The sequence below is a fragment of the Nansenia antarctica genome (assembly GCF_963989245.1).
Source record: "Nansenia antarctica genome assembly, chromosome: 1".
Lineage (NCBI taxonomy): Eukaryota > Metazoa > Chordata > Actinopteri > Argentiniformes > Microstomatidae > Nansenia > Nansenia antarctica.
The window spans coordinates 8,807,182-8,825,408 of record NC_137674.1 but is presented as its reverse complement, the minus strand read 5'-3'; the positions used below and the strand labels follow the sequence as shown (position 1 = coordinate 8,825,408).

The window sequence follows — 18,227 nt, the reverse complement described above, 5'->3', positions numbered from 1 at the left end:
TTGACTCTGTTTCTATTCTGTCTCCATGTTCATTAGCCCCACGGTGGGTAATTACATACACGTGCAGTACTCTAATTATATACCATTAATTCATTAGGAGATTAGTATTATACTGTCTCTGTTGTTGATTATAGTAATAACAATTGATTGTTTTATATAAAAAAACCTTTCACAAAAAAGGTTTTGTTGGTGTGTCTGCGAATTATCAACTCGCTTCGCAATATTGTGGTTTGGTAAGTGGTGTGTTGATGGTTGCTACTCATCGATGATGATCATGTGTGGCCAAGGTACTTGGGGTTACTTTGGGCTAGGACCTCATCTGAAGGATTGTAATACGGCATATTCAGGGCAGTGTCCCCTATAATCCCCCCTACTGATAAAGTAATCTCAAACTGGTTTCATGAACATGACAATGAGTTCAGTGTTCTTCAACGCCCTTCCCAGTCACCGGATCTAAATCCAACAGAACACCTTTGGGATGTAGTAGTAGAACGGGAGATTCACAGCTGGAAGGTGTACCTGGAAAATCTAGAGGAATTGCGTGGCGCAATGACGTCATCAGGGACCAGAATCTCAAAGGAACGTTTCCAACATCATGTGGAATCAATGCCATGAAGAATTGAGCCTGTTTTGAGAGGAAAAGGAGGACCGACCCAGTATTAGTATCGTGTTCCTAATAAAGTGTTCAGTGAGTGTGTATTAACATTAACAGTTGTTGGGTCATAAGTGATTTTCTATGGATAGGGAATCTCCCCCAGCTGTTTGAGAGAGATGGACGGTAGTAATAAAATAGCCCTGTAACTCAAGAGGCTCCAACAGCCGTGATATCAATGTATGTCCAGTAGTTAGCAGCACTAGCAGTACATACAATGGTACATGGTAACATATCAAGTGCATTCTTGGAGATCTTATGGTAGTGGCCTGTGGTTTGCACACCAGTTGACTTTTGACCTTTTCACTTGTTTGTGAATGTAGCACGACATGAGGGTTGCTAACAGGGCTACTGCGGTGACTTAGCTGTGAGGTAAATCAGTCCCTGCAGTAAATACAGAAAGGAACTGGCCAGTGACTGAATACTGAGTTGGTCCAGCGTGCTAAAGAGGAGAGTGGTAACTGTATCTCACGAAGGTGGTAGTGGTGTTTACAGTTGTCCCCGGCCGCACGGTGGACGGAATATCCGGGCCACTCCCCTGCAGCTGTGTCTTTAAGCCCCTGACCAATGGCGCGGCCATGTGTCTCTCTAGCTTCTACCCTGACACATGTCTCGAAGGTTGTGCCATGGATCCTAAACACTTACACACACTCGCTTGGGAGCTGGTAGCTTGGCTCATATTTCAGCTCTGCCCAGGGAGCAGCTATCAGATTGTTCTCTCAAGGTGACAAAAATGATGATGATAATAATACCCTTTTTTTATTTCCCTCCCCCGTCTGGTCATTTCCTCTGGACGTGTGTGTGTATGTGCGTGCGTGCGTGTGTGTCTGTATGTGTGCGTGCTTGCGTGCGTGTCTGTGTGTGTGCGTGTTTGCGTGCGTGTCTGTGTGTGTGCGTGCTTGCTGCGTGCGTGCCTGTGCATGCTTGTGTGTCTGTGTGTGTGTGCGTGTGTGCGTGTCTGTGTGTGCGTGCTTGCATGCGTGCTTGTGTGCGTGTGTGTGTGTGTGTGTCGACAAGGTCAGCATGGAGTGGGGGTCCTCTCACACAGTCCATAAATGTACTCCAATGCTGTGGTTGTAGTCTGTTGTACATGCAAAGAAATGTCAAGCAAGCACTATCTTAATGGAAGGAATTACTACTTTTAGTCAAATCTGTGTAGTCTCAGCAAACTGTACTTCTTGCTGTATAACCTTCATTTTGATGGAAAAATCGGGCTTGGTTGGAAAGCCAAATTCATCGTTTTTTTCTCGCCGTTATCTAACTCTTTCTACTGTACGGCACAAGACAATTGTTCATGTTTGGAGATTATGTTCCCCACACAGTATATTTAATGTTTCTATTATATTTAATAGAGTTGGCTGTGGTTCATTTTGAGCAGGCAGAGAGGTGTGAGCAGAGAGGCTGAGGCAGACAGTGAGTTATGAGATGCTTAGCGTGGAGTGTGATTGTTGGCTGTGGTTGCTGTGCTCCTCAGGTGGAAGCGAACTGGGCCAGAGATACGGCTGCGCACATGCTGTTGACCTCTACTACAGCACCTGTAGGGCTAGGTTATTAGCCAACGGGCCTCCAGTGGCTATGCCAGACTTACTGTCAACGGTTATCCTTGGGTGGGGGTCACCTGCATGTTAGATACATTGTGGGGTTATCACAGTTGCTCACTAGATACTACCCAAGTCATCAAAGATGATTGGCAATATGACTTTTGAAATGGATTCGCTACAGCTATATTGACAGACATAGTTACAGGCATAACTGTGCACTTCAGTAGAGTGTTTTGACACATATTGACCAGTTAATAATAGAAACATGAAGAATTGTGTGTACGATGTGTTCATTTGTCATTATTGCCATGGTACATGAAGTATTTAGAGGTGCTCCTTTCAATAACGGTATGTCCTTAAAAATATTTGTTCAAATAAACAGTATATTGCTCTATCGGACATTGAAATGGTTGAACCCTTTTTCAAGAGGTGTACTTTTATACGAAATACTTTCATTATTATTGATTTCTTGAGTATAAAACTGCTCAAGCTTCTCTAGCTCAGCCAGTGCCGTGCCAGTTCACAGTCATATTGATGAGGGCATACAGTCTGACTTTAAACCATGCAGTGTTTAAATACAGTAGCGTGATGCCGATATGCGTGTGCAGATATGTATGTACAGTATTGCTAAGACACAACCAATGGGGCTCAATGGCTGAGTAACAAAGCACAAAGACAATAATTTACAGGTCAGCAGGGCTCACAGCTGAGATTTTATGACAAGATTTACACGCTGCACCGTTTTACAAGCCAGGGAAGATTTGTTATCCCTTTGTATAGAATGATGGCTAACCTTACTCCTATTTCCCTGTCTAGTGCCATGGTGAGAGAGTCAATAGAAGATTATTTTGACACCTGTATTATGCCAGGAAGCAATACGTTTACTCAGCTTGCCAGGCAATTACTAACCTTTGTCAGTTCTGTTGGGATGGGTAGGGGAAACAAAAGAGACACCCCAATTGACTATGAAAAGATCTCAGATTTGGACTCACTTTGGGAAGAGGAGGGGGAAGTGTGGTTTGGCACATGTGAGGACGGATGCACAGAGCTGTGATTTAACTGTCTGTCTCTCCCTTCACTCCCAGAGAGCATCGGTGCAGGCTGGATCCATGGGCGTCCGGAATAATCACACATTAATCGGACAATTAATTACAGGGCAGTGTACAGGGGGCAAGACCTTGAGAGGGCCAGGGAGGGCCACATTGTTCACTAGCCGGATGGATACCTACTGTGTGGGTGTGTGGGGGTGTGGGAGTGTGTGTGTGTGTGTGTGTGTGTGTGTGTGTGGCTGTGTGTGTGTGTGTGTGTGTGTGTGTGTGTATTCTTCTCACTCTGTGATGTTGGACGGGGGGCTAATGTAGGTCAACACATCCACTGAGCACAAGGTGTACTCACTTCAGTTGGCCAGAACATGGGTTCTCATTCACACATCCCCAACATCACCACAGACTCTGGGGGATATAGCTCTCCACAAGCCAGTGGGGTCACAGCAAGCGATACGTAAGCCCTCGCAGCCCCAGTGTCAAACCTCATCAGGGCCAGACGGCCTCAGGCCCTGTTTCTAATGCCCTTCCAACGTTTCTGAAACATTATATCGATGTCTACCAGGTCATGGCAACGCTAATAGAATGTCATGTGTCAGACGGGGTCGGCGAGACAGGCCTCGCCGGCTCTGCTGATGCATGTCACCTCAGAGAAGGTGACTGGTCACGTGACTGGAGGAGCCACTGTTCTAGGGGACGGCAGACGACCCGACCAGACCGCGGTCTTCAGTCCTCTCAAGAATGGAATGTGTTCCGTTAAACACTCTGTCCGAAATAATCCCAGCGCCATACTTTCAGTACTTTTTGGTCAGATTAGACTTAGAGGAGACTAGGAGACGGAGACCAGGGTGTGGAATGATGCTAAAATGGTCCGTTGGAGCTAGCATACTTGGCCTGTAGCATTCCCAAGGTGGGATCAGCCTGTGTCTGGGGGGGGGGGGGGGGGGGGGGGGGGCAGGGGGCGACGACGAAGACGACCCCTGGCATACATACAGCACGGCATAGACATAGTAATAGTAGTATAAGTCTGGAGCAGACACAGTACACCGGCGTCCATGTTCTCATGCTCCACACACTCTGCCTAGCCACACCCAGTTTGGACACATTCGTCTGAGTCCATTTGTAATGGCGTGCCAGAGTGGGTGATATTATACAGATGGTAGTGAGATCCCAGTGTGATCTGCTGTGCACAATGAGTGACATGAAGCATGAGACAAGGACATGGCTGCCCTGTGTGGATCTTTGTATATTCTCTCTGACCTCAAAATCTCTCTCTCACACACACACACACTACTATGTGTACTATATACTGTAGTATATACCACCCACTGCCTAACTCTTTCTCTCTCTCTCTCTCTCTCTCTCTCTCTCTCTCTCTCTCTCTCTCTCTCTCTGCAAATGTTGCAGCAATATTATATATATTTTATATAATTATTTGCGGAAAGAACATTCAATTAATGAAACAACGTGTAGTGGTACAGGTTGTATTTAATCTGCACTGAATCAACTGAGAATCCAGTCAGTTCAGAACAGAGCGTGAAATCTGTGAGAGCCACGACCAATTACAGCACCCATTAAGAGATGAGAACATTCTAGAAGAGGCAGAGAGAACTCAGTGGGAGGGACAATACTGTAGCCACCCATATCAGTTTGAGATACCACCCCTCCAGCTGATCAGTGGAAATTGAACTCAGAGTTTAATGTAGATTCATTATCTTCTCCTCATGAAAATGCTAATTCATATAATGTCGTCAGCACAGTCTCCTATCCTTATGAGTTGTTAAAGTCAATGAGCTCTTCAAATCCATCACTGGAGAAGTAGTAGCGATGTTGCTGTGGTGAAGAGCCGTTCCCATGGGGGGGTTACGTCAGCCTCATCTTAGTTTCGAGAGCGTTCTGTGTGGGTTTTCTCCTGCAACTGTTGAAGCCTTAGTGTTTGTAGACTTGAGTTGAGAGGAGTTGCAGATTGGCTCTGATACAGTGCCTTCTGTAACTGAGTGTAATACCACCAGTATCACATCAGAAGGCGTAACAGTAGAACAGAAGTAGGAGGCTATATGAAAGTTGAAAGTTCTCCTCTCACCTGCTCTTTATTTTCTCTCTCCCTCTCTCTCTCTCTCTCTCTCTCTCTCTCTCTCTCTCTCTCTCTCTCTCTCTCTCTCTCTCTCTCTCTCTCTCTCTCATTCTCTCTCTCTCTCTCTCTCTCATTCTCTCTCTCTCTCTCTCATTCTCTCTCTCTCTCTCTCTCTCTCTCTCTCTCTCTCTCTCTCTCTCTCTCTCTCTGTCACTCCATCTCTCTCTCTCCCTTTCCTTTTTTCCTTGCACTTACGTACACATACACACACACACACACACACACACGCACACACACACACACGCACGCTACCACTTTACTTAAGACTCCTTTATAGGATTCAATACCTAATTGCCAAACTGCCTAATTAAGGATGTTAGCCAACACACACATCATACATTCATGCTTTGAGGATATCCACCCCCCTCTCACAGAGCTGACAGTTTACAGTCTCCTCAGGTTGGCTACACAACACTGGTCGGCCCCCTGCCAACCACTACGTGATCTTGGGTGAAGCTAGTTTGCCATCTAGTGGTCAATCCAGGGAACAATTATCCATTTAGTCATAAAAGGCTTTTAGTCACAGAAAGGAAAAATGGGAAAGCTCCGGCAAAATGAGACTATAGCTGCAATCTTGGCCAGCTGAGCTGTCTTAAGTTGCCCACGTTGTCAGCCATCTCTTTATACGTGCCTGAATATTTAGATGGCTGGGAGTTAAAGAGCACATTGTGTGCCAGTCAGAACAGTGAAAAATGCTAAGCTGCATTTGAGCCCCTGCCAGGCAGCTGTCGGCTTTGCCGTTCTCTCCCTGCCCCGGTCACTCCTCTTAACCCCCAGTAAACAACTGGAACAAATCCTATTTTATTGAGGCTTTTCTAAGTGCAAGGGATCTCTGCACGCTCCAGTGCCCTGGCATATTCTGAACCAGTGCAAGTGTTCCTCAAGATGGCACCCAGCAAAGACAGACAGAAGCAAGGAGCCTGCAGTGTCTGCTTGGTAGTCTGCCTTTAATTGGTTCCTTAATCAGTTGTAGGTTGTGGGTTGTAGAAGAGTTCTGAGTTGTGATGACGCAGGAGAGCAGAATAATTTGCAGTAACCTCAAGAGTGTATTTTTGATAGCAAGTTTGCCATGGTTGAAGGGTTTTGATGTGAGTGGTGGCCACAGAAGATCAGGATGCATTGTTTACAGTACTGTGTACAGTATTATGTATTCACAAACAATCATATGTATATGTATTCAATTATAAGACATGACTCAACATAGTTGATGAAAATATGATCGAAAATGTAATCAGTTTTGTTGTTCAAATGAGCATGTTGTGATGTTGAGGTGTTTTTCCCCAGTCTTCTTGAAACATTTGGTCTGTAGGGCAAAGTTTTGGAGTAAGAAATTAGAAAACATCTGCATGGGGAATGGATGACATTTCAGAATTAATCTTAATTACAGAATTAATTAGCAGTGTTTGCTGGCTGCTGGTAGACAGTTGGGGTAATTGTGATTGTCTGGAAATAATGAGCACTGCGATAGGGAAGGTTAAGTTCTTGTCTCTGGATTTGACCTCTCATTTCAGCTCATTTGCCCTTTTTTAGAATCTTTTGTTTAAGTCTAAAGAACCATAGATGGTTATCTTTAAAAGTCTAAGGAACCTTAAATTATTCTATTTTGTAGATATTGTATGTTAGTCGCCTAGCTTCAGTAAGAGCCCAGGCAATTTCACATTGGCAGACCACAACCTCTCAAATGTGAATGAATAAACAGATGCTACGGGATCTTCACAACCAAGGTCTGTCATTTTTAAGTTAGTTTTGGGCCTGGATGGTCAGTGTATGGTTTGTACAAAATAATCCATGAACTGATTCACTGTACTACATCGTTCAGCCAGAGAATCCGTAGTTTATCAGTGCCAATATTTTGATTTTGAATAATACTTAAGTTTCACTCAAACAATAACATATGAGGGGGTGTGCTTTACCATGGATATCAGAATGAGTGTGATGCAGTTATAGGCACGAGGCGCAGCCGACCATCGCAACCGTTGATATGTTGAGTGTTACTGCTTTTATATTGTAACAGGTTTACACCGACAGTAACAATTCTGACAACAAGCATGTGTTTTTTTTGTATCATATTGTATTGGTTTATGCCCTCTGCCTATAAAAGTAGTTCATACAACTTTTATCATAGTTAGGCACGCAGGCTGGATGATAGTTCTGGAACTCATGGTCTTATATTATTGGCATTGCAACCCAGTAAACAAATCACTACCTGGCTGGCTTATAAATTATATATGTTTTTTGTGGAAGTGGACCAGCGTAAAGATGACAAAAACAACCATGCATGATCCATTATTGTCAGAATCCTTCCATTGCAACGTTTTCATTATTGAAAGAAAACCCTAGGGTTAACCCTAACCCTACAAAAATGTAATACATAATACATAATAAGGTGTCCACTGAAGAGTGTTTATGGCATACGTACACATTTTGCAAGTGAAAGGGATGAAGTAGCTGTGCTAATATTGTGGATATCTGAATGGTTAGAATGCTTCTCAGCCAATCACAATGCATGATTTGATCAAACCATTGTATCATTTATATTTTGGCTCACATTCCTGTGGCTTGGGTTCAATGGAATCCACGTGCAACACACACACAGACTGCAGTGCGCATGATGGGGACTCATTTACTCTCATATTTTAGAACAATAGGCTGAAATTATACAGATGATCCTGTATCATCTCTTTCATTGTAAGGGGGGCTGCACCAATAGACCTGCATACATCAACCACAGCAACAAAAGACATGCATGAACAAAAGCACAGGTATAGTACAGTTACAATCCAACATCACAGGTACGGTTAGTGAGATAATGCAACACAAGGAATGACAATTACTCACAATTACCTAGCGACAGGAATTGTGGTTATATATGTCATAATGTACCTGTGATGTTGGTTCTTGTTTGATTAACTGTATGACATCTGTTCTCATGTTTATGTGATATCCCAAATATCCCAACAAACAAGGGCACAGCATTGAATAAGATATGCAAAAAGGTTCCCAATAGCAAAAGTGTACACCAGTGTACCACCCTAGCTTGCATGTTTCTTAAAAGCTGACATTTTTATAGATAGGTGATCTTTGTGCAATTTGAAACATTTTATTTGAATAAAAGACCAGGGTACAGTAACGTCACGGCTCATCATCGCCTTTGGAAAAACAGCCCTCACATTTACCTTAATAAATCACCACAAGCACATTGGACCACGTTTTTTGTAAATTGTATTTGTTTCTACCTGAGAGCACAGCTGTATCTGTCATAACTGTAAGTACCGCAGATTCAGTTCCAGCTAAATTTGATCAGGCAGCTCTGGAAAAGGCTCAGGTGGCATGAGCACACGTCCCCCCCGGGAAGTGAAGCATCAGCTCATGCAGAAAGAGTGAGAGTGTCATGTGAGTGGTCCAGTCAGGAAAAGGTCATCTCTCATTGGAGCTACGTAACATCCAGGCTGACTGACTTAGACTGGTAATGTCACAGTTCCCCTTCAGGCCATTATACTTTATCAGCCTCACAGGGAAATTAGCAGAGCTACTAGCCAGAGACCCCAAGAGGCAGTTACTGTCTCCTGTATGATATGTGTGTGTGTGTGTGTGCGTGTGTGTGTGTGCGTGTGTGTGAGAGAGAGTGTGTGTGTGTGTGTGTGTGTGTGTGTGTGTGTGTGTGTGTGTGTGTGTGTGTGTGTGTGTGTGTGTGTGTGTGGGTGTGTGTGGGTGTGTGTGTGTGTATGTGTGTGCACGCGCGCGTGTGTGTGTAAGTGCCATAAATGTGAGTGTGTGTATGTGGGTGTAGGTGTGTGTCAGGGATCAGATGGATCCTAATGGCATTCTGTTCAGGGATCTTTCCAGTCTTATCATCTGACCCCTCTTGGCAGGGATGTCTGCGTCTGCTGGATTATGAGGGCTTTCGAAACGCTCTAATGTCAGTAACACACCCAACACCGCCCACTCGGCCCCACTTCATACCGCAGCCTTTTTCCGGTGTGGACAATCGGACACCCAAAGCCTGAGAGAAACTGTTGACATTTAGGATCAGGATTACAGAGCCATCTTAGAGTGTCCCTTGGTCCCCCCCCCCTGCTGTGTCACTTTGTATTTATTTACTTATTTATTTACTGGTCTCAGACTGGGGTCGGGGCTGCAGGACTGGCCATGCATGATGTCATCTGCTGTCCCCTCTGTCTGTCTTAGTTTACCCTGACCAGGGTGGGAGCCAGTACATGCTGTGATTCTCCATGTGGATGAAGTCTCAGGTTTGAAATAGACACTGCCAGTCAACTGAGCCCACTTCCTTCCCCAAAGTCTCATGTTTACCCACATTAGAGCTCACATTAGAGCTCTCATCACCATTAGCGAAATGTGGTGAACGCATTTTCCTTTGCTCATGTGCTTGCAGAGTCTGCAAATGATAGAGACGAATGCAATCACATACGTATGTTTGTCCTCGTCAGCCCGTCTTTCACTCAGTGTAAAAGCCTCCACCAGCAGTGTCCTCTCTCTCTCTCTCTCTCTCCCTCCTTCATTCCCTCCCTCCATCTCTCCCTCCCTCTAATATGCCGCAATGACCTGAAGGAGGGCTTCACACTGCAGCGCTCAAATAATAATCAAGCGCTCGGATGTTGTCAAATTTATAGTACACCCAGCGTTGCATAGCAACAGAGATTGCCACAGTGATCCAACAGGCTCAGTGAGAGAGAGAGAGAGAGAGAGAGAGAGAGAGAGAGAGAGAGAGAGAGAGAGAGAGAGGAGAGAGAGAGACAGAGAGACAGAGAGAGAGAGAGAGAGAGAGAGAGAGGGAGAGAGAGAGAGAGAGGAGAGAGAGGAGAGAGGAGAGAGAGAGAGAGAGAGAGAGAGGGAGAGAGAGAGGGAGAGAGAGAGGGAGAGAGAGAGAGAGAGAGAGAGAGAGAGAGAGAGAGAGAGAGAGAGAGAGAGAGAGAGAGAGAGAGAGAGAGAGAGAGAGAGAGAGGGGCTGAGTTCTCGATGATGTAGACTAGAGATGCAGCAGTGCTGAAGGCTTTTAGTGTCTCAGTCTTCATTGTATATTTTTACGATACCATTCAAAGAGCATTCACACTACTTTGGCCATTATCAATATTGCGATCTGATAATGGGTTGTTGATATAGCCAGATGCAGCTGACAGTAGTTACTGTGTCATCTCCATTGATGATGATTCAGTCCTAATGTATCAGGGAGAATATTACAGGACTGTAATGTCTCCCTTTGTCTTTGATTGATGTGTTTGTGTCCATCTTTGTTGGTTAACGAGAGTACCAGATCCCCTCTGACAGGTGTCTCAACTCTGTTTGTAAGATGGCATACTCTCTTCCTTCAGAAGGTCCCCAGGCTTCTAGATGGTGATATTCATGGTTTTGTTTAATTTTGCTCTTTTGTTTAACAATGATGTGCTCAGGAATGACAAATAGTATGCAGTTCAGAGTTTAAAGAGTGCTATGGGCAAATCTGGAGAGATAAATGAGAAAAATTGCATAATTTATGACCTGTTTGGAATAATAATATATGAAATATTTGTTTGCTAAACTACATATCTCTCTGTAATGTATTTAATTATCTTAAGGTCATGGGAGCAAGGGCAGGAACAAGTGCTAAGGCTAGAACAAACACTCTCATCCTGTGCAAAGCATTCTGTTAGCATATTATCAAAGAGAGAAACAAATTACACACTTCACTGTCATTAAAATCTGCTCCCCATTGTTCGTAGGAGGCCTCTGTTTATACTTGAACTACTGGTTTTTCGTGAACCCAAACAAAATCAAACTTTATTAACAGTATAGCACATTTCATACACGGTTCGTCGTGATTCATCACTCAATTGTAGGATGTGTTTGCCGATTCAACCACCACAAAAGGTAATGCCAGAAAGTCGTATTGTTTCTATGGCTCAAAGATACTTTTAAATACCTTCCAGAACAGAGAACTTCTGCTCTCCAACCAAGACATCAAGCCTTGCTCAGACGCAAGCACAGTCAGAACATTGAGAAAACCTTAGATCCTTATTAACACAAACGATCAAAAGAAGCACATGAAAGCTGTGTGTGGAACATCAAACAACATGCAGTTGAACAGAAAGCCCCTCAGATGGGACATACACAGGTTCCATTCTTCTCATCATTAAGGTTAATGTTTACTGTACCTTGGCTCACCCACAATTGATAATGCAATCCCCAGTGGGGCCTACGAACGGCCTGTTTTCTCTCTCTCTCTGTCTCTCTCTCTGTCTCTCTCTCTCACACACACATACACACACAGACACACACTGTTGGATGATTAAAAGCAGATTGTTTCTGTTCCAGGCAAATATACGCTGAATCAAACCCTAACTAATCAAAGTCTATGTAGACAGAGTGTCAGAAGGAAGGGGAAGGGGGGACACTTTGTGATTCCCTGCTGTTCTTTCATCAAGCTCTGATCCAATCGTCTCCAAAGACTCCAAACTCCAGGGAAGGTGACGCCTCATTGCGTCCCTCATACTGACACATATACATAAATATTAGATGGCTCAATATAGCAATTGGCCCTAATTTGTTTCCACTATAGAGCGCTGTGCAATACTAAAACCATGTGCAAAGAACGTTTTGGTAATTTGGTGTCACAGCGTCTTTGAACCTCGGAAAAGAGCTATATAAATATAATGAATTATTATTATTATTACCGCAAAATGTATCTGCCCTGACCAACACGAACTTTGCACCCATATAGGCAAAGTTCTCTAAACTTCTCTTTGAAAAGCCTATCTGACCCAGTGACTACCACTGACAGATATTGACAGTTGACAGCTAGTGGGGGAGTGGTTGGGGGCAGGGTTAACCAGCTATTGTTATTATTGAAAGTGCAGCTTGTACACTTTCAAATGATGTGTCATACATTGACTTTTGAACATATTTGAAGAAGATATGCTTATTTGAATGTTGGTACACCTCAAACCAAATACCGGAGGAACTCGCTCTGACTCAAAACAGACGTGTTTGCTACCATCGCGTTGGTAGCTAGCTAGCAACTAAGAAGGCACATCGCTATGAATATCTAACTGTACATCTCTATGAATATCTAACTGTACATCTCTATGAACATCTAACTGCATGTTTAGCACATCACAACATGCTAGTAGAACATCAACATGCTAAAAAATACATAACTATACATAATTAGATGATCACACAGTCCTTGCTTTTGAACACGTCCCAAAACATACGATTGTTTACAAGCCATGCATCACTGACCTGAAGCAGGACGGGACGCGATACAGTGAATCCAATTCAGAAATTATAAGTATTTAGAGATCCTAAAACTGTTTGTTATATTGAGTGGGCTTTTCAACAATTACACATTTTACATTTTTAAGAATTGCCAACATGCAGACCTTTTCACCAGACTGTGTCACATATGTCTTTGATATAGGAGAATATCAAATAGGAGAATATCTTTAAAAGAGAGTGTTGATTATCAACGACAATACATCTGGCATACGCCTTTAAATTCATTATTTCAGTGGACTTAAAATCATAGTTTAATTTGATGACCTTGCTCCCCTGGCACCTTTGTGCCTCAAAACATTTAGGCCAAGTGACCTTGCTACTAAAATTATGAAATTCCAGGCCTGGGGGGCAGCACCCCCTCACAAAATATATTTCCTACGTCCCTGGATAGGCTACATTTTCACTGGGTACATAAAGGGGGATGACGGGGACGACAAGATCTTCTGTCATTGTCAGAATCGGCACAAGAAGGTGGTCACCTTACTCTGGCATTACACTGCTCTCTATTACTATAGAGTATGATCTCTATTACTATAGAGTATGTGATATGCATCTCCCCGCTCACAACATTTTAGACTCATTCCACTCATTCCAACGTGTGGTTAAAAGAAACTCAATTAGTTTCCCATTAACAAACCAAAGCGTGACAATTTGTCAAGCCACTGGAGAAATACAATTCGAATGATCCCACTCATTAGACATTTAGCAGACACCTTTATCCAAAAGCGACTTACAACAAGTACACTTGTCTAAGTAAGTGAATCATCTATACATCAGTCATCATAAAAAAAAAACTATCTATGCTAGGACCAGGGGCCATTGCCAGTCACAATGCTAGAAGAATGAAGAATCATTTTAAAAATGATACAGGGGGCTAGTGGGGATGAAGAGGTCTTTAGGAGGGACAATCAAGATGTAGCCTGAAGAGATGGGTCATTAGTCTACGGTGGAACATAGTTAGTGACTCTGCAGCCCTGGGATAGCACTGGGAAGCTCATTCCACCACCGGGTACCAAGACAGTGAAAAGCCATGACCAAATTGCATGATGCAGAGGCGGGGTGCCAGTCAGCCAGCAGAGGTAGAAGAGTGTTTGGGGGCTGATGTTTGGGGGCTGACCATTGCTTACAAGTAGGGAAGGGCTGTTCACTGTGCCGTCCAGTTAGGCGAGCACCAGGGTCTTGAATCTGATGCAAGCTGCTACCGGAAGTCAGTGAAGGGTGCGAATGACTGGGGTGACATGGGAGAACTTGGGGAGAGTGAACACCAGACGTCCGGCAGAATTCTGGATGAGCTGCAGAGTTCTGATGGCGAAGGCGGAAAGCCCAGCCAGTAGTGTGTTGCAGTAGTCAAGACGAGAGATGACCAGTGTCTGGACCAAGAGTTGTGCTTCTTCTCTGGTGAGGAATGGACGTATCCTTCTGATGTTGTACAGGAAAAAGTCTGCAGGAGGGTGCTGTTGCCAAGGATCACCCTAAAGGTCTTGGCTGTCTGGTAGGAAGTCTTGGAGAGGGCAGGCTTTCTCAGGGAGGAAGAGCAGCTCAGTCTTGTTAGACAAGACAAGACAGACATTTCAGTTCTATTTATTATAGCCTGCATAATAATCACAGCTTACTTTCATTGATCACAGTTAGGCCTATACTAGCCACACAACTACCAGGGATTGTCACAGAGCATCATAATAATTGCAGGCCACACACCATGGGCTGTGATACTGTTGAAAGCCTTTCCCCTGTCTCTGATGATCAATGGAGCGCGCATATATATGTTCATATTTTTTACAAGCCAAAAAACGCAGAGAAAGAGACATGCATTATTACAACCGCAGTCATGCACAATCCATAAAAATTACAGACATTGATAATTCGCACTGGACTAATCTCTTCCTAATAGGGCTTGGATTGCTTTCATATAATACAGTCCTCAGGCTGCTTTCGAATAGTACGCTATAATATCGGAAAATAAGCACTACTAATTATGTAAGCCTAGACGCAGGACAGGAAAATACGTTTTTGTTTAATCTATTAAATAGGCTTGATTGGCATCTTCCCTGACGAATGAATTAATAAAACAAAATGAATCAATGAAAGTGTCGGTCAGAGAGCCAAAAGAGCTTGGTTAAAACTTCCCATGACCGTTTGTGAGATACGAGTCGACAGAGTCGTGCTATCTGATGTGACAATGAAGCAGCAGGTTGAATTTGGCACACCATTGTAGTCTTGTTTGCTTAGATTAAGATATCATAGACATTTCAGCTTTTGGTTACATTTGTTGTTTAGTGATTATCCATTAGCTGTGAAATTCTGATCGGTGAGGACAATCTTCATATCATATTCAATTATCTTCACTCACTCATTGCCAGAGCTGCCCTCCACCTTAGCAACCATGCCCACTACAATTTAGTGTTGTGCAGCGCTCCTTATCAGAAGCTAATTGGACCCCATTGTGTTGGAGATGTACACTAGAAAAGAGCTATTATTGCGTGGTTCTCTGTTGCTCCCTCGTTTCTTTTACTTTGTGTTGTGCAGTAAGTTGGTATTGGCCTGGGTATTGACTTCTTCCTAATTGAGCTAATCGCTCATCTGATTTGGCATGTTGTGAATATTAAGGAATCCTAACTCTAGCCACTCGATATTGACTGATGCTATGCCTCCCTATCTGAACATGTCCACTGAGCTGTATCCCATTCCTCCTGCTAACACATATCCTCATATCCTCATACCATTAAGTACTGTAGCATGTATCCCATTACGATGTCAGTTTTGTCAGAGTAATCTCAGACATTTCAGTTATTATAGATTGTTTACAAATCACAATACTGATCCCAATGATCCTAATGGTCCATTCTGACCCCACCCTGACATACAGGAAGTCCAAGCTTCGGCCTGGGTTGTTTGTGCTTATTCTTTGCTCCTGTTCTGATTGATGTGACTGGGGACACACACACAGCTGGTTAGGAGGCCATAAACAGGAGAGGGTGGGGGGGTGGGGGGGGGACAAAGAGTAGTGCGCCACACAGTGCAGCAATTAAGCTGTTTTCTTGCTGTTAATTAAAATCAAATTAGCCGCTGCAACAGGGCTGTCTAACCTTAATTGTTGTCAGCGTGTATGCCCAGCCGTGCACTTGTGCGATGTTGTTGCTCCTCTCCATGTCATTCACTTCTTCTCACCCCCCACCACCCCCCTCTCTCTCTCTCTGTTTCAGGGTCGTAGAGGAAAAGCAGGAGAGCCAGGAACCAGAGGCCAGCCTGTAAGTACCGTGCTGTACTGTCCCTCCAGTGGTTTCCATTCATCTTTTCATAAGCTATTATCACTGACTATTGGGTAAAGATTGAATACACATTCTTCTCTTCTCTCTTCTCTTCTCTCTCTCTCTCTCTCTCTCTCTCTCTCTCTCTCTCTCTCTCTCTCTCTCTCTCTCTCTCACACACACACACACACACACACACACACACACACACACACACGCATTTCTGCCCTTGTCCTCCTTTTACCTGCATGTAAAACGTATCCATTCCACAGAGAGATCCACAATAGTCCTCATTGAGACATTGATGCATTCAAAACTTGGATAATCAATACTACTGACATTGCACTGTTTCCAGCCCAAAGTTATTACTGAATGGTGTGCAAATGAGACTCACCAATCAATGAAGCAGAGCTGAGACAGAACTCAGATAACTGCATCCAGTCATTACCATACATGTAAGCAAACGCTGGCAAATAAGGTCATGGTTGTATTATATATATATTATATATATTTGTATATACACCGGCGCTAAAAGGTAAAATCATTACATTATTATTAAACACCAGAGTGGGTATATTTTCAAGTAGTTTCAAGTTTCAAGTTCAAGTTTCAAGTTTCAAGTTTATTGTTACGTCATATTACACAATGTAATATTAGTAACATTCTTAGGCTTTGGATCCTGACATTCCATTGCAACCCAAGACATAGGGCATAACAATTCAAGCATAATTCAAGATAAAAAAAAGTGTCAGTCATACAGGACATAAGTGACAAAAGAATAGGCATAGTACAATATAAGGTGGCAATAGTACAGGTAAGACAAGACAGGTTACACTAGTGGTGCCAATAGAAAGTTCACAGTGGCTTGAGCTTAGGGTTACTGTAGTCCATGTACATGGGGTGAGCTAGGGGAAGATAGTCAATTGTCTACAGTGGACTTGTTCATGAGCCTGATCGCCTGGGGGTAGTAGCTGTTTATTAGCCTCTGAGTTTTGGCCCTGAGGCTCCAGAAGAGGATGGCTGGCATTGGTTCGAACGGGCTGTGGTTGGGATGGCTGGGAGCTTTGCTGACACACCGTTTGTTGTATACAGTATATCCTGGATGGAGGGAAGCTTACATCCGGTGATGCGCTCGGCTGTCCGTACCACCCTCTGTAAGCACTTTGCGGTTGAAGGCAGTGATGCGCCCAGTCAATATACTCTCGGTAGTGCCTCTGTAGAAGGGCCCGCAGGGTCTTCGACCCCATGGCAAACTTTTTTAACCGTCTGAGATGAAAGAGGCGCTGCTGTGCCTTTTTCACCTCCTGTTTGGTATGCACGTCCCAGGTGAGAGATGTGAGACGTGGACACCAAGTTACTTAAAACTGCTGACCCTCTCTACGGCTGACCCGTTGATGATGATGGGGTCCTGTTCCCGACCTTTCCTCCTGAAGTCCACCACCAGCTCCTTGGTCTTGTCAGTGTTGAGAGAGAGGTTGTTCTCCTGGCTGTACTGAGCCACGCGGTCAACCTCTCCCCTGTAGGCCGTCTCGTCGTTGTCGGTGATCAGGCCAATCACTGTTGTGTCATCAGCGAATGTAATCACTGAGGTGGAGCTGTGTGTGGCCACGCAGTCGTGGGTGTACAGGGAGTAGAGGAGGGGACTCAAGACGCAGCCTTGGGGGGGGGGGGGGGGGGGGAGTTGATGAGTGCATTCATGCATAGATAGTATTGATGAGGAAGTCTGCTTATAAGGCCTGGTTGACTGTTTTGAGTTGTAGTCTCCTCTGCAGGCCTTGTAAATCAATCCCAACGACTGTGGGTAGTCAACCACATACAGAGCAGTAATTACCAGAAGTTACCAGTAACAAGTCAATGGTAAGATGGACTGTAGTTTCGATGTAATCATTTTGTTCTAGACCGGTTACTCAGTCAGTGGTAATCCGTAGGTTACTTACAGTAACACAGTAATAAGCTACCCAACGGGTTTGTTACATAGCTGCTGTGAGGAATACAAGGCTAGAACAAAATAGACATAGGTAATTGTCTTTCTTCTTACTGGTGGTAACTATCCACAATTACAGGTAATTACCATAGTTGTTACTCATTTATAACAAGCTGTAATGTACAGTTAGGTTATATGAATCCTCCTGGCACCACTATGCTCAATAGGTTCAATTATCTTTAGCACACTTCAGCTACTAACCGTTACGCTTCTCCCACATGACTCAATGTACCCTTCCACCTTAATAACTCAGAAAGTTGTGCGACACAAAGTCGTAGGAGAAAGGGAGGAGGAGCAGGAGGAGGAGGAGGAGGAGGAGGTGTGACATTTTGTGGCGGTGTCCTGATAATACC

General features: G+C 44.0%; 1 protein-coding gene across 1 annotated transcript in view; it reads left to right on the top strand.

Moving 5' to 3' along the window:
• LOC308150556 (uncharacterized protein) overlaps nt 1-18,227 on the top strand; it is a gene marked incomplete at both ends in the record, with an annotated part of 119,042 nt that overhangs the window by 38,881 nt on the left and 61,934 nt on the right. The window contains one exon of the mRNA XM_080523374.1: nt 15,846-15,890. Coding sequence (XP_080379500.1) covers nt 15,846-15,890 — 45 coding nt within the window. The remainder of the gene's footprint in view (nt 1-15,845; nt 15,891-18,227) is intronic.